This window comes from Lepidochelys kempii, chromosome 2 (assembly GCF_965140265.1).
Source record: "Lepidochelys kempii isolate rLepKem1 chromosome 2, rLepKem1.hap2, whole genome shotgun sequence".
Taxonomy (NCBI): Eukaryota; Metazoa; Chordata; order Testudines; family Cheloniidae; genus Lepidochelys; species Lepidochelys kempii.
In genome coordinates this window covers 114285354-114300221 of record NC_133257.1, presented here as the reverse complement: position 1 = coordinate 114300221, position 14868 = coordinate 114285354, and the positions used below count along the sequence as shown (strand labels likewise).

The 14868-nt window shown below is 44.5% G+C and overlaps 2 protein-coding genes across 5 annotated transcripts in view; one reads left to right on the top strand and one right to left on the bottom strand.

Moving 5' to 3' along the window:
* Nucleotides 1-2475, bottom strand: part of LOC140906997 (uncharacterized) — a 49854-nt gene extending 47379 nt beyond the window's left edge. For all 4 annotated transcript variants that reach the window (XM_073332052.1, XM_073332055.1, XM_073332054.1 and 1 more), the window contains exon 1: nucleotides 1731-2475. In XM_073332052.1, coding sequence (XP_073188153.1) covers nucleotides 1731-2275 — 545 coding nt within the window. In that variant the 5' untranslated portion in view covers nucleotides 2276-2475. The remainder of the gene's footprint in view (nucleotides 1-1730) is intronic.
* TMEM170B (transmembrane protein 170B) overlaps nucleotides 1704-14868 on the top strand; it is a 36586-nt gene continuing 23421 nt past the window's right edge. Inside the window, exon 1 of the mRNA XM_073332056.1 lies at nucleotides 1704-2343. Coding sequence (XP_073188157.1) covers nucleotides 2247-2343 — 97 coding nt within the window. The 5' untranslated portion in view covers nucleotides 1704-2246. The remainder of the gene's footprint in view (nucleotides 2344-14868) is intronic.

Below are 14868 nucleotides of genomic sequence, written 5' to 3'. Positions count from 1 at the left end.
AGGGATAAATAATTAAATAACTCCTCCGCCTCCCTGGTAAGTGCCAATGTTGATAGAAGAACAAATGGATATAAACTGGCCATCAACAAGTTTAGGCTTGAAATTAGACAAAGGTTTCTAACCATCGGAGGAGTGAAGTTCTGGAACAGCCTTCCAAGTGGCATACTAGGGCAAAAAATCTAACTGGCTTCAAGACCGAGATTGATAGGTTTATGGAGGCAATGGTATGATGGGACTGCTTACAATGGCATGTAATCAATCTGCAACTGCAAGTAGCAAATACCTCCAACAGCTGTTGATGGGACACTAGATGGGGAGGGCTCCAAGTTACTACAAAGAATACTTTCCCATTTGTCTGGTTGCTGGGACTTGTTTGCCATATTTGGGGTTGGTTCCCCAGGATCAGATCAGCAAAAACCCTGGTGGGTTTTTTTTGTTTTGCCTTCCTCTGCAGCATGGGGCAGGGGTCACTTGCAGGTTTGAACTACTGTAAATGGTGGATTCTCTGTAACTTGAAGACTTTAAATCATGATTTGAGGACTTTAGTAACTCAGCCAGAGGTTAAGGGTCTATTACAAGAGTGAGTGGGTGAGGTTCTGTGTCCTACAATGTGCAGAAGGTCAGAGTAGATGATCATGATGGTCCCTTCTGGCCTTAAAGCCTGAGTCAAAAAGACTCTTCCCCACTCCGCCCCGCAAGCAGCTGGCAGAAGGGGTAGTTTGAGACTATAGGGTAATTATCTGTGGGATTAATGTGGGTAGTGTTAGTGCCACAGAGACATCATAGATGGTGCTATTTTGAGCACTAATTGTTACTACTGTGGACAAGTGCAGGGAGAGCTCATTCTTTTGTGAATTTTATTCTTGTATTACATAGTTTAATGATGGTAAATGCTCTATCAGATAAAGACAGATTCAAAGCTATCAAACTAAATAATAGCAAAAGCTTGTGCTACATTAATAGTCATGCTTTTTACAAACGAGGGTGTGTACACCTTGACTCTTCTGTTGCTGACCAAGTTGCAGCTCCTGTACCAGCATTAGATTACATTTAATTTGTTTTAAAATAGAAGTTTTAACTATCCTCCTGGAATGCTTAGTGCTGTGGAAATCTGAGCTCTGGAGATGAGGGACTTGATCTTATTTAAGTCAATGGGAGTTTTGCTACTGCCTCAGATGTGAGGATGGTTCTGGTTGCCCTAATGCAGGCACTATTCACTAGGGGCAGCAGGCTGCTTGTACCACCATACCAGAACCCCAGTAATGGGACAGGTGTGTGGGCACCACTCTGGCAGCTAAAAGTGCAGGCACTAACACCTGGGGGCAGCACTAAAAAGGCTAGCTCCCCAGGTGTAGGAGTGGTGGCAGGGGTGCTGGAAAAAATGTTAGGGTGCTGAGAGCCTTTGAACCAAACTGTAAACCCTGTAGATGATGGAAACCACCTCAAGCCTGCAGGTGCAGCAGCATGTGCTTGTGGCAACAGGTGGAAGACCTACTGGCTGCAGAAATGGGGTGGGTGGGCACAGGATGGGTACGCGGATGCGATGCCTCCAGGGCTGGGCAAAGGGAGACGCCACACCCCCATTGCAATGAAACCCAATTGCGCTCTCAGCACGCAGGCACCAGCCCGCCACTTCTCGCCTCCCCCAAGAGAGAGCGGGGGAGAGGGAGTGATTCGCGCCTGCGCAGTCAGAAGGTTTCCCTCCGAGCGTCGAGCGCACACGCGCTTACCGTTGCGTCCCTCGCTGACGCCGGCTCGTGCACTGCAGGGGGTGGCGCGAGGGTGGCCGGCGCGCGCAAAGCGGTTCAGAGCCGGGGTGGCGGTTGCTCCGTGTCTGCCTCGCGGGCGCCTCCACCCCCGCCTCAGGTGATGCTGGCGGCTGGGGCGATGATGAGGAAGAGGCTGAGGAGGGAGGTGGGGGCCTCCCGCCCCGCCGACCCCCGCCTCCCGCCCACCGGCTCGGAGCCCCGCCGACCCGTCCCCTGCCCCTGAGGAGGCCCCGGGCCGAGCCGGAGGCGGCGAGCCAGCGGCCCCCTCCACGACCCCTCTCCGTCCTCAATGTCTCCCCCGCCGCGGGGAGGCTGCTGCCGCCTTGGAGTCCAGCGCTCCGGCCCCCTCGCCGTCGGCCTGCAGCAGCCGCCTGGGCGCGGAAGGAGCTCGGCCGCCCCGCTGTCGCCGCGACCCGGCCGCCGCCAGCCCCTGGCGGCTGAGGAGCAGCGGAGGAGGCGGGGAGCCCCCCGGGGAAGATGAAGGCGGAAGCGGGAGACAACTCCATGATCAACCTGTCGGTGCAGCAAGTGCTGAGTCTGTGGGCGCACGGCACCGTGCTGCGGAGCCTCACCGGTAACCGGCCCAGCCCCCGCCCCCCCGGGACCCGGCGGCGGGGAGGGGCATGCAGGGTGGCTGTGCACGCTGCTCTCGCCTGAACCCGACCCGTGGGGCGGGGGTGACTCAGGGCAAAGGGCGGGACTCCGAAATGGGATAAGCGCGGGGATCCTGTTAAAGGCAGAGGCCCCGTAAGCGTCGGTGGGGTCCCACATCACTGGCAGAGCAGTAGGGGGGGGGGGGGCTTCGCTTTTGCCTCCACTTGTGGTAAGCGAGGGCTGACAGTGAGTGGTTTCCTTCATCTCTGGGGGCTGGTCACGGGAAGGGGCCAGGTGTGATGATGAGGGCTGGCAAGCCCACACTGAGCCAGGAAAGGTTGATGAGGGGGCCCATTAAGCCCCTCCACGCTACACTTGGGCTTGCTGTCAGGGGATGAAGGGGCAGTTAAAAAGGAAAGAGGACCGCCCAATATCTCCTATTTCTGCTCCCCAAGGAAAGGGCCTGTGCAGAGACTGCTGACTGCCAGACTCATCTGGAGGAAAGTGAGCCTGGTCCAGTACTGTGGAGGTTTATCTGGGGGACTCTCTTTGCCTTAGCCCAGTACTATCTATGCTAATGAAACTGTTGCAAGGAACCTCGGGGGAGGGATGGCCTCAATAAACTCTGAACTTTCGCATCCTACTACACTCTGCCCACTAGTTTTTCTTTAAAAAAGGAGTACCTGTGGTACCTTTGAGACTAACACATTTTTTTGAGCATAAGCTTACGTGAGCTACAGCTCACTTCATCGGATGCATCTTAGTCTCTAAGGTGCCACAAGTACTCCTTTTCTTTTTGCAGATACAGACTAACACAGCTGCTACTATGAAACCTAGTTTTTCTTTGACACTGAAGAGCACAGTGTCACCTGGTTTGCATGGGATGTAGGGCACATCAATTGATTGTTGGTTGTGTTGATAGGCAAAAGTTTTGGAGTGGTGGTGCTCTTATTGGGCAAGTATTTCCTATGTAAGTATGATTGGACTAGGAGGGAGTGCTGAACTAAACGGGGTCTGGATTTCTGCTGTACAACATACTACGTAGCATTGAGAGATTAATATTAGTAATCTGGTTTTGAAATAAGTTGTCTGCTCCTCTCCCCCGTCACCATGTTTTTTCCATTGATGTAGTTGTGGCTTGAGTTGCTAGATATGTGCTTTTCTTTTAAATGTTGAGGTTTTATCATAATAAGCATGCAAGGCTTGAAAAATCCACTTGCTTTTGGCAATACACCATAATGTATTGTAGGAAAATAAGAAAGTTGAATAAAGTGAGGAAGTAGAAAGAAGTCATAATAGAAGCAAGAGACATACTTAAATTTTTTCAATGCAGCAAATTGAAACATTGACAATAAAACAAAGTATAAAATATATTTCTCTTCTCTCTATAAATCATAGGGGGCATGACTTTGGAGGGAAGGGTAACAGGATTTTCAACTTGACTAGTAGGTTTTTTTCCTTAGAGTACTGGACATAAAGTAAACTTTTCAAGCCTTGGAAGCCTGAATACATGTAGTAGTAGTAATAATAAAAATACACTGAATATATGCAAACATAACTATTGGAAAGTTAACTATGTTTTATTAAAATTTAAATCCTGGATTCCAAGCCGCCTTTAAGGGAAAAGGATGCCAGAGTGTGATAGATGCTTCTGTGGCATATTTCCTCTTAAAGTTTCATCATTAGTCCTAGGGGAGTTTTTCTTACCTGACAAAGTAGATTTCTGTATTAATCATTCAGCATACAAAGGTTGTAGAAGGGTTGCTGTTTATCATGTGGTTTTTTTCCTCCAGTCCTCCTTGAAACCATGCTTTCCCTCAGTTTGTTGCTGTTGGGCCCAGTGTCCACTTGATGCCCAGTGTGCATCAAGTCTGGAGGGGATTTGGAAGAAAGCTAAATAGCTATACAGCACCACCATAGCATATAGTTTCTAACTTTGAAGACTAGATACTAAACCCCCCCGAGTATATAACCAAATGTAAGTGATGCAGGATCAAGTTGATAGTCTTCCCCAAGTTTGTGTTCGGTTTTACTGTATCCACTTAGTCTTTGTGAATCTGAGTTAATTGCTGAGTAGTAAGTAATGAGGGTCATCATTTATGCTTATATGGAATTTAGTGAAAGGCTGTGTAATTTATTTTTAGAGCTGGCACTCTTTTTACTTTAATGAATAGTAAAAAATTAAAACCTGTATATTCTACCAATTGGTGTCAGTATTGGATCTGGCAGTTTCTAAAGGTGTGTGGAATACACTTAGTACTTAATTTACAATTGCAGTTAAAACATGTTCTGCTTTCTCTGTTGCTGACACCTATTGCTGACAGTGAGTGACTTTCGTAGCATAATATTGAATAGTTTTGAGGAATTTTGTGTTTCACTCTTTATATAAACTGTGACTTGCGTGGATATGCATTTAGGGACTTAAATGTTGTTTTTATTTTATTTTAAATCGTACTCAGCAGCTAATGTTAGTGAGACCTATAAACTGTGATTTTATTGTAAAATAAATAAATTATATATATATCAAACAAACCTTCCCTCAAAATATTTGACAGAGGTAGAATAAATTGCTTTAGAGTTGGGTACAGTGACTCTCCATACAGAGAGAAAGGTGGATACATGAATGAGTGGTTTGCTTGCTGACCATTACTTCACTTGTTCTCCTGCTGCATTTATGAGAATTTTTTAACTCAACTGAGTGTAAAGCATTTCATTCTACCTTTGACATGTACAGTGTGTAAGAGGAGACTTCTTGGATGGAGTGAGGAAAGACATTTTAAAGGTATCTACAAAGAAATCTCGCCCTAAGAATGCATTCAAGAAGACCCTTACGTATTGACTTCAGGAATCAAACTGGTTTTGTCCTCAGAGGCCTATCTTAGTTAGATGAACAGATTGACCTTGTAATGGTTATGTTTATATAAGACTGCAAAGTTTATATAAACAAAGTGAAGGTTTGCTGAACAGTTTGACTGAACTTTTAGGCTACATTAAAATGTATTATGTTTAAAGATTACCTCTTTAGTCAAGGAAACTGCAGCATTTATTTCCACTACCCCATGTAACTGTTGTATATCTTTTCTGCATGTTTTCCTGTTGTTGCATATTCCAAGGATTTAAGCTTCATGCACCTGCGTTAGTTTTGTTTTCCCCATCCCTGCACTATACCTCATTCTCTTTCTCTACATCCCTGCTTAGAGAGGGAATTTGAAAAATTCTTGCTGGAGAGTGAGTGATTACACCTTCTAAAGTCGGAGTATGTTATGTTAATCTCAACTTTAGTCTCCACAGTTTACTATGGACATTCTGTTTCCTTTTAAAAATGCATGATTTTTAGAATCATTGAGCACTTTGAATTCTTGACTTTTGAGAGCTGGTGTTACTTGGCTTCGCTGAAAATCAGGCCTAAAGTTTATTAGCCTTGTGCAGAAAATAGAAAACCACCTTCACTTCAAAACCTGTTGGGCACTTCGAAGAGCCCAGCTAACTGAGCAAAAATTTTGCCCTGTCAGTTGTTTAAAATAATAATAATCTAGTATGGCTTATGTTCCAGGCTCCTCTTTTTTTAGACATTATATTGTCTTTGAGGAATTTTTATCTGCCTTAATACAACATTGTGGAGCAACAGTATTATTCTTCTGGCAATAACTTATCCTACAATTATATAAAAAAGAAAGGAAAAAAAGCCACTATGTTAAAATTGCAAAGTGAAGCACTTCTACGAAATGCCAGGCTTCAGTTTGCCTGTGCAACCAGAGTTTGGCCCTCTTGAGCATATGCATTATGATTGAATACTAGTTTTCCTGCAGAAGCCTTGCCTCATTCAGCGAGTGAGTAGTCTTTAATATTCATCTGGTGTATGGCCTTGGGTTTATTTACTGCACCCTATTCAAACCCTGGACTGAATACAAAATTAAGAATTTTATCCTGGGTATTTTCTAATTAGCTGTTGTAGTATCTGAGTGCTTCACAAACATTAATGAATTTATCTGCACAACACACTTGTGTGACTAGGCGGTGGTATATCAATTCTACTAAGGGCATAGAAAGATGAAGGCCAAAATTGTCGAGTATCCACTAATTTTGGGTGCCCAGTTTGAGACACCTAGGACCTGTGTTTCCCCCAGAAAACTTAGCATTTTATAGCCATTTTTATAACATATTATTTGTTCAAAGCACAGTTCCAGTTGACTTCAGTTATAGTTGTGAGTGCTCACACTTGTGCAGATCTGGTCCCAGGTGTCTCATGGGCACCCAGAAAAAGAAAAACACAGCTAGAGGCCAACTGAGAACATTTTGGTTTAAGTGACTTCACTAACATCACATAGAATCTCTGTGGCAGTGGCAGGGATAGAATCTAATTCTCTAGGGTGGCTTTCAGCTTCCTTAAGCATAAGACTTTGCTTTCCTCTTCCTGCAACCCCTGCTTTATTCATTCCATACCATCTAACTTCTGCAACAAATGAGGTAGGGATTCTACAGATGACAGCCTCATTCATTACCCAACCCTAAGCTATTTCCAGAGCCCCATCTATGCTGTGCACTGAATGAGGCAGTGGTCTTGTGGAAAAAAATGTATGTGATTGTATAATAAGACTGTCATAATTCATAAGAACAAGGGGATTTCATTAGCAACCTCCTGGTATTTCCTAACTTTTGGGTGTTGGATTTTGCAGCCTTTGCATTTTTCAATGTAGTTCTTTTTTATGTAATGTTTAAATTTTAAAGAGGTTGGTTTTTTTTTTTTTAATCACAGGGAGCTATATTGAACCCAAATTGAGTCATCAGTGCGGTTTGGATCTTTTCATCCCAAGCACAGACCACTTGAGCTAACAAACTGGTAGCTGTAGCAGGCTGAATAGGTGGATCAGGCACTAGAGAGGGATGAAAGACATTTTGCCAGTGGGTTTCACAAATATTTGCTGACAACAGGAATACTGAGATTTGGGACTCCTGGTTTCAATTCTACGTCTCTGAGAGAAGTGTTCTTTCTAGTGATTATAGACCTTTCCTTGTTCTCCCCCCCCCCCCCCCACTTTCCCCCAGCCTGTCTATTTTAAACAAACAAAAACCTGACTGGATTTCAATTGGCAGTATCTTTGTGTTTTTTCCTAAACTTCCATTACTATATTTGATCTTGAACGAATATGACCAACCAGTCAACTACAGGCAAACCAGCCAAATCAAAATTTTTGAACTTGGATACCTAAAACATAGGCAGCTAAATACATCTTCCACCCCCCTGAGATACTGTATACTGAACTTGCTGTGAGCACTCAGCATCTGTGGAAAATCAGACCAGTTACTTAGATGTGTAACTTTAGATGCTCAAGTTTGAAAGTTTTATCCGGAGTCTGTTTTCAAAGCCTTTCAAAACAGCATATTCTTCAAGCTGTTTTAAATCTTGTTAATTTCGAGTCCAAGTAGGATGCCTTTCCTGTTAGTGAGGGACTGCTTGACCTGGCCAAGGCCCTGTGGCAGATACCAGCTGCCATAATGCCTGCTGCAAAACAAACTGAGGAGAGGTAACAGGTACCTCTCACAGGATTTGAGTACTTCTTTGGTCACCCCAATCTGGGCTCCTTAATTGTGTCTGAAGTACAAGAAAAGTCAAAATTGAGTAAGTGTGTCCCCAAGGACAAGAACCACAAAAGGCTTTGATCTTTTGGGGACAAAGTCATACAGTCCGCTTTCTTATAGTTGCGTGTGGCTAACTGTTAAAGCCTTACTGCTCAGTTATGACTTTCTAACACGGGACAGGGTGACTTCCTTTGTCACAAAGCTCCAGCATGACAGCAGAGAGGAAACTTTAAAGACTTAGTTAAGGTAGTCAAATTAGTGGCCAAGACAACCCTACAGGCAGCAATGGATGCCTCAGACACTGCAGCCTGGTCTGTGGCCACTATGGTGACAATGTACCAAGTCTCTTGGCTTCAGGCATAGAATCATAGAATATCAGGGTTGGAGGGGACCTCAGGAGGTCATCTAGTCCAACCCCCTGCTCAAAAGCAGGATCCATACCCAATTAAATCATCCCAGCCAGGGCTTTGTCAAGCCTGACCTTAAAAACTTCTAAGGAAGGAGATTCCACCACCTCCCTAGGCAACTTATTCCAGTGTTTCACCACCCTCCTAGTGAAAAAGTTTTTCCTAATATCCAACCTAAACCTCCCCCACTGCAGCTTGAGACCATTACTCCTTGTCCTGTCCTCTTCCACCACTGAGAATAGTCTAGAACCATCCTTTCTGGAACTACCTCTCAGGTAGTTGAAAGCAGCTATCAAATCCCCCCTCATTCTTCTCTTCTGCAGACTAAACAATCCCAGTTCCCTCAGCCTCTCCTCATAAGTCATGTGTTCCAGACCCCTAATCATTTTTGTTGCCCTTTGCTGGACTCTCTCTAATTTATCCACATCCTTCTTGTAGTGTGGGGCCCAAAACTGGACACAGTACTCCAGATGAGGCCTCACCAATGTCAAATAGAGGGGGATGATCACGTCCCTCGATCTGCTCGCTATGCCCCTACTTATACATCCCAAAATGCCATTGGCCTTCTTGGCAACAAGGGCACACTGCTGGCTCATATCCAGCTTCTCGTCCACTGTCACCCCTAGGTCCTTTTCCGCAGAACTGCTGCCTAGCCATTCGGTCCCTAGTCTGTAGCTGTGCATTGGGTTCTTCCATCCTAAGTGCAGGACCCTGCACTTATCCTTATTGAACCTCATCAGATTTCTTTTGGCCCTTTAGAGAAGCACAGGCCACGATTGAGGACTTGCCTTTTGAGGGCTTAGGCCTGTTCAATGAGTTTAGAGCTCTACCTGTCCGCTCATTCAAGGACTCAGTTCAACCTTTGCTCTTTGTGGATTTACACCCCACCACCATACTGCAAGTCATATTGCCTTCAGCCCTATTCAAGACAATAGGCACTATCTTACCATCCTACGCAACCTAAATAACATACTGAGACGTGACCATGCCAGGAAGATACAGCAGAGGATGCCAGCCTTCCTCAGCAATACACCCCTCCCACAACATGTCAGCCAATTTGATGGTACCATTGGGAGCCACTTTGGATGCAGTCTAGAGAGCATCACCTTTGGAAGTTTCCTCACCTTATTCCACTGCATGTCATCTACAATGACATTTCACGTACGGACGGGAGATCACTGTCATGGCTCCCCCATTCCATTCTTTACCTATACCGACCCTCTTTCTCCAACCATTTTCAAGGACCCTTCCCATAAGAGCTTGTTACATACAGAAGTAGCCTTGTTACTTCATCTAGAAGTCGTAATAGAAGTTCCACCAGAATTGAAGGGAAAAGTCTTCTACTCAAGGTGTTTCTTCATTCTCAAGAAGAGAGGTTTTTTGTCCTATTGTAGATCTGAGGACACTCAGCATATATATATATAATATATATATATATGCTGATCATCAACAGCCTGCCTCCCAGAGGACAGGTTCCTGTCTCTCTGGTTGAGAAGTGACCCAAGATCAAATCCTATGGTGACAGTTCAAATGAGTCTTGGATTCATAGGTCGTGGTAAAAATTCCACTTGTGGTACCGACCACTATCCTAGAACCATGCTCAGTCCATCAGTGCTATCCGTTAGGGTTCAGAGTAAGCACCTGGCACTCCAGCTAACACTACTTCAACTTTAGAGAGAGAAGAGAGTATTCTTTCTCTTCCTCTGGCTCAGATAGCAGCAGGGAGATGTCACCAACATATTCCCCAAAGTCCTAGGCCATTTTGATCGCTGTCTTTCAGAAAAGGGAGACTAGAGCACATACCTTAGGCCTAGAAGCTTAAAAGGGACATGACTCCATGGTACCTATCCCCTAGCCTCCTAGGGCATACCTATATCAGCACCCTTGGCCCTACTGGGTACCATGGGTCTTACAGCCAGCCAGGAAGTCAGCATCTACAGTTTCAGCCAGAATGAGGTGCCTCTGTCCGTCAAAGTATGGGGAGCATTGCAGGTGGCCCAATCAGCAGTCCTTCCAACTGAATAGTCACAGGAGCAAGACTCTGAAGAAGAGGATCCATAGGCTGAGGAGAACAACATTTTTGCTCCCATCTCTTTTTTGTCACATGATCAGACTTTGGTTCCCACTTTCACTAACATGCAGCCTGATGCAGACCTTTCAAGAGCTGTTCTGTTGCATGGCAGACACAAGAGTCCAGTGGAAGCTTTCTAGGGAAAATCTCATAAATTCCTTGACAAATTGCATATTACTCCGCGAGGACATCTTGTGATGCCAATAAATGAGAACATGCTTGAGCCAGCTGTCACACTGTCTGGAGTGGCTTATGACCATAAGTGCCTACCTCAGGGCAGACTCTCAAAAAGAGGGCAGTCACCCCAAACTGGTGGTATGCTCTATAATTAGAGTTCACCAAGCCAATGACAAATGTGAACTCCTGGATCGTTGTAACAGTCTCACCATGGAGTCATAGACCATTCCCTGGGCCACTCTAGTCTATATTGCCACTCAGGCAAGCTGGACTTAGTGGTAAATGTTCACTTACACCAAAAATCACGAAGTATTCAGGTTGCTTCAAGACCCAAGAGACCAATCACTTGCCCCAGATCGGTGGGTACCCTAGATCTTACACCAGAGACAACACCTATAGCCAATCCTGTAATAAAGTAACTTAAAGATTTATTAACTAGGGCTATGTCTACTCTACCGCGGTAAGTCGACCTACACTACGCAACTCCAGCTACGTGAATAACATAGCTGTAGTCGACGTACCTTAGGTTGAGTTACCACGAGGTCTGCACCGCAGGGTGTCGACGGGAGAAACTCTCCCTACGACTTACCTTATTCTTCTTGTCAGAGGTAGAGTACAGGGATCGACTGGAGAGCTATCTGCTGTCGATTTGCCGGGTCTTCACTAGACCCACTAAATCGATCACCAATGGATTGATCTCAGAACTTAGAGCCTGGCTGCAGTGTAGATGTAGCCTAGGAAAAGGAATGTTATTTACAGCTTAAAGCAAGCAAACTTATACACACAAATAAGTTGCAATCTCAATGCTAAGAATGACAGAGTTGTGGTGATCTGTCAATTCAGAATGTCTTTCAGGGCAGACCCAGGAGTAACACCTTGGGGTCTCCAGCTTCAATTAGTCTTGGCCCTGTGAGAGTTCAAACAACAAGGAGATGGAAAATGTTCCTGTGTCTTTGTTTTATTTCTTTCATTCAGCCTCCAAGTCCATAAGATGAGCTTCCTTGCATGTAGCACTTCCAAGGTGTGATATGGCCATATCACAATCCTTTATATTACGATGTTCCTTGATGGCCTATCTGATTTTGATTGCCCTTGTGGATGCATGAGGTGGGAAACGCTCTTCCCATCTGTGCTCACAAGTTTAGAGTGAACATTTTCAAAGTTACAAAGTAAAACTTCCATATTTTCTTATGTAATACAGACATTATAAATAAGATTAACACATGCAGCAACTTGCCAACATTCTGTAGAGTGTATACATTGTTATAAAACTAATACCTATTTTGAGCAATACTAACACATAAGTGAACTGGTCTGGTCTCCAGCTATCAGTTTGTTAGATCTTAGCTAATGCCTGCAACCTTGGCAAGAGTTGGCACTAGACCTGGTAGCATCACAATAGCCAACTTACTATGTCAGACAACAGCATCTCTGGCACCTACACCTGAGTGCCTAGAGAGGAAACATCTGTTCCTATCGGCAGGGTTTGAACAATTTTACACTCAACCTGTGCCTGGTAATGGCTCATGAAAAGGCAAAACAACAGTGACCATCGAAGACCACACCCATGTCAAGGAACCAAAAAAGCTGGACTTGTTGGGACTAAAAAACTGCTCATCAGCCATTTTACAAATGATTGCTAATTACCATGTTTTATTAGTAAAATACAATTACTTAAATTGGAATAGTGCTGATAAATTTTTACATAAACTTCCTCTGGAGAGTTAGGGAGAATTGTAATCTCCTGCATCTGAAGGAATGCTGGTGGTATACTCTTCTTCAAGCTGCACTGGATAAGACACGGCAGCAAAGTCCATAGCTGTCTTGATAGCCACAAGGAGATCTTTGTTATAATCTTCTGGAATACCTAAAGAAGTCCAGGTGGCAATTGAAGGCCTACCATTTGAGCGATGTTGTATTGTTTAGTCCCAAGACTGGAAAAGCCCTATGCTCCTTAAAAGATTCTAGGGCAACATTGAGGTCTTTGTAAATGTATACATCAGCACTCAGGCGAAGGCAGATTAGGCCTCAGCACTATCAGACAACCAGGCTTCTTGCATCACAGACTGTCTGAAGCGTCCAAAAAGAGTCAGATTGCAGAGGAGAAGGCCATCGGTCTCTTCTTCTTCAGCTGCTTATGCAGCATCATTTTCAAAAAGCAGATTTGACTCCTCAGTTAGGAGCCACATAACTTCTTAAAGAATTCTCTCTTCCCTTCCCCCACCTCCTTCAATTTGAGAACAGTTTTTCATCTCATAACTATGGACTGATGGGTACAGGAGATTGCAGAGGTGGGGTACTCCATTCATTCAATTCCAGACTCTTCACACCCCACTTATCCCTTCCCCATCCATATTCAGAGACCTTTCTAACTAGAGCACACTACAACAAGAAGTAGAATAATTTCTAAGGCTGGTCTACACTACGGTTAGGTCAACGTATGTGTCTGCACTACAATATTGCTCCCACTGCTGTAAATCACCCACTACACCAACTTAACTCTGCCTCCACAAGCAACGTAGTGCTTAGGTCTGCGTTGACCTGACTACGTTGTGTTAGCATAGACACTACGTTGACTGTTCCAGCTGTCAGTGCCCCACACTTCAAGGTAAATCGGTGCAAACAAACGCTCCTGGTGAGGACGCATACCACTGACAGAAGGATCTGGTGTGGACATGCCAAACCAATTTAACTACTGTGGTGGGTGTACATCCACATAACTTAAGTCAACTTAATTTTGTAGTATAGACTTGCCCTAAGTCTTGGAGCAGTTGAAGTCCCTCGAGATTACAGGGGAAACAGGTTTTATTCCCCTTACTTTTGAATACTTAAGAAGAAAGGGGTTTGACATTCAGTTACAGACTTGCAACAGCTGAACATCTTCATCCACAGGTTCATCTTAAGAATGATCACTGTGTTCTCCATAATTCCCTCTGTGCATCTGCAGAATTGGTATTCAGGTCTTGCCCCAAAGACATTTATCAAATGCCTGGTGGTAGTGGCAGCATACCTCAGAAAACAAGTTACCCAAGTTTTTCCTTACCTAGACAGCCTGGCTCATTTGGGAGAGATTTACTCAGCATGTGACTTTTGCCCTTTTCGGGTACTCCAGTGTTTTGCTTCCCTCCGAGTCAGTCAACAAGGAAAAGTTGGTTTTACTTCCTTCCCAAACAATAGAGTTTATAGAGGCATTACTGGACTCCACCACAGCAAAGGCTTATCTGCCTCATCTGAGATTCAACTGCATAGTAAGTCTGGTCAATCAGTTACAAGCCCAACCTCAGACATCAGTAGTTTGCCTCAGCCTCCTAGGGCATGTGGCCTCTCACACTTTCATAACTCTGCGTGCCAGACTTCACCTTCAATGCTTGCAAGAGTGGCTGAAGTCTATATATCCACTCAACAGACATCTAGACATGAGAGTGCAGATCCCACTAACCCCCAAATCCCATCATATTTAAATTGGTGGACAGATCCTCCAGAAGTATGCAGGGTTTACCCTTATTTCCACTATTGCCATCCAACGCACAGATGACAGACGTTTCCAGTCTAGTATGGGGGAATTCACCTGGACCATCTCCACGCTCAGGCCTTATGGTAACTGTGGTTCTTCGAGATGTTGTCCAGATATATATATTTTATGACCAGTTCTCCTTCCCTGCTACTGCAGAGTCTTTTAACACCTGGATTCTATATTGGCGAAGGAACTGAGAGGTAGTTAGGATTGCCTGGATCTTTATGCTCTTGGGTGGGAGATATGAGGACACACATGGGGTGCATGTATAGACTCAGCAGGCACTGGTACCCAAAAGAATCCAAACCTGAGCACATGGGGTGCACACTTACCAAGAGCAGAACAGTTTCTTCTTCCAAAACAGTGGATGCTATCAACTCTTGCACCTTATTCTGTGGGGTCATTTATATCAGTATTATATTAATACACTATCATGATGGTACACAATCCTGGCTGAGACTGCAGCGCGGATACCATTCAAATAGCTTGTCTCTTCATACTGAAAATTCAAGAGAAAAACCTTCTGGGAATGTTTCTTGATCATCTAGTGCTTAGGCTCTTAATTATAAATCCTCTCACTATCCAATCCTGTTTCTTTTGTAGTTCTTTGACCATGGAATTGGAAAAAGGAAAAGTTGGCAGCCCTTATAACTGTGAAAATAACTTTCTGATTGTAAAATAATGTAGTAATATCAGGCTAAGACTGCAGCAGCAGTTTTAATGCATAGAAATGGGGATTGACTAATCATTTTCTGA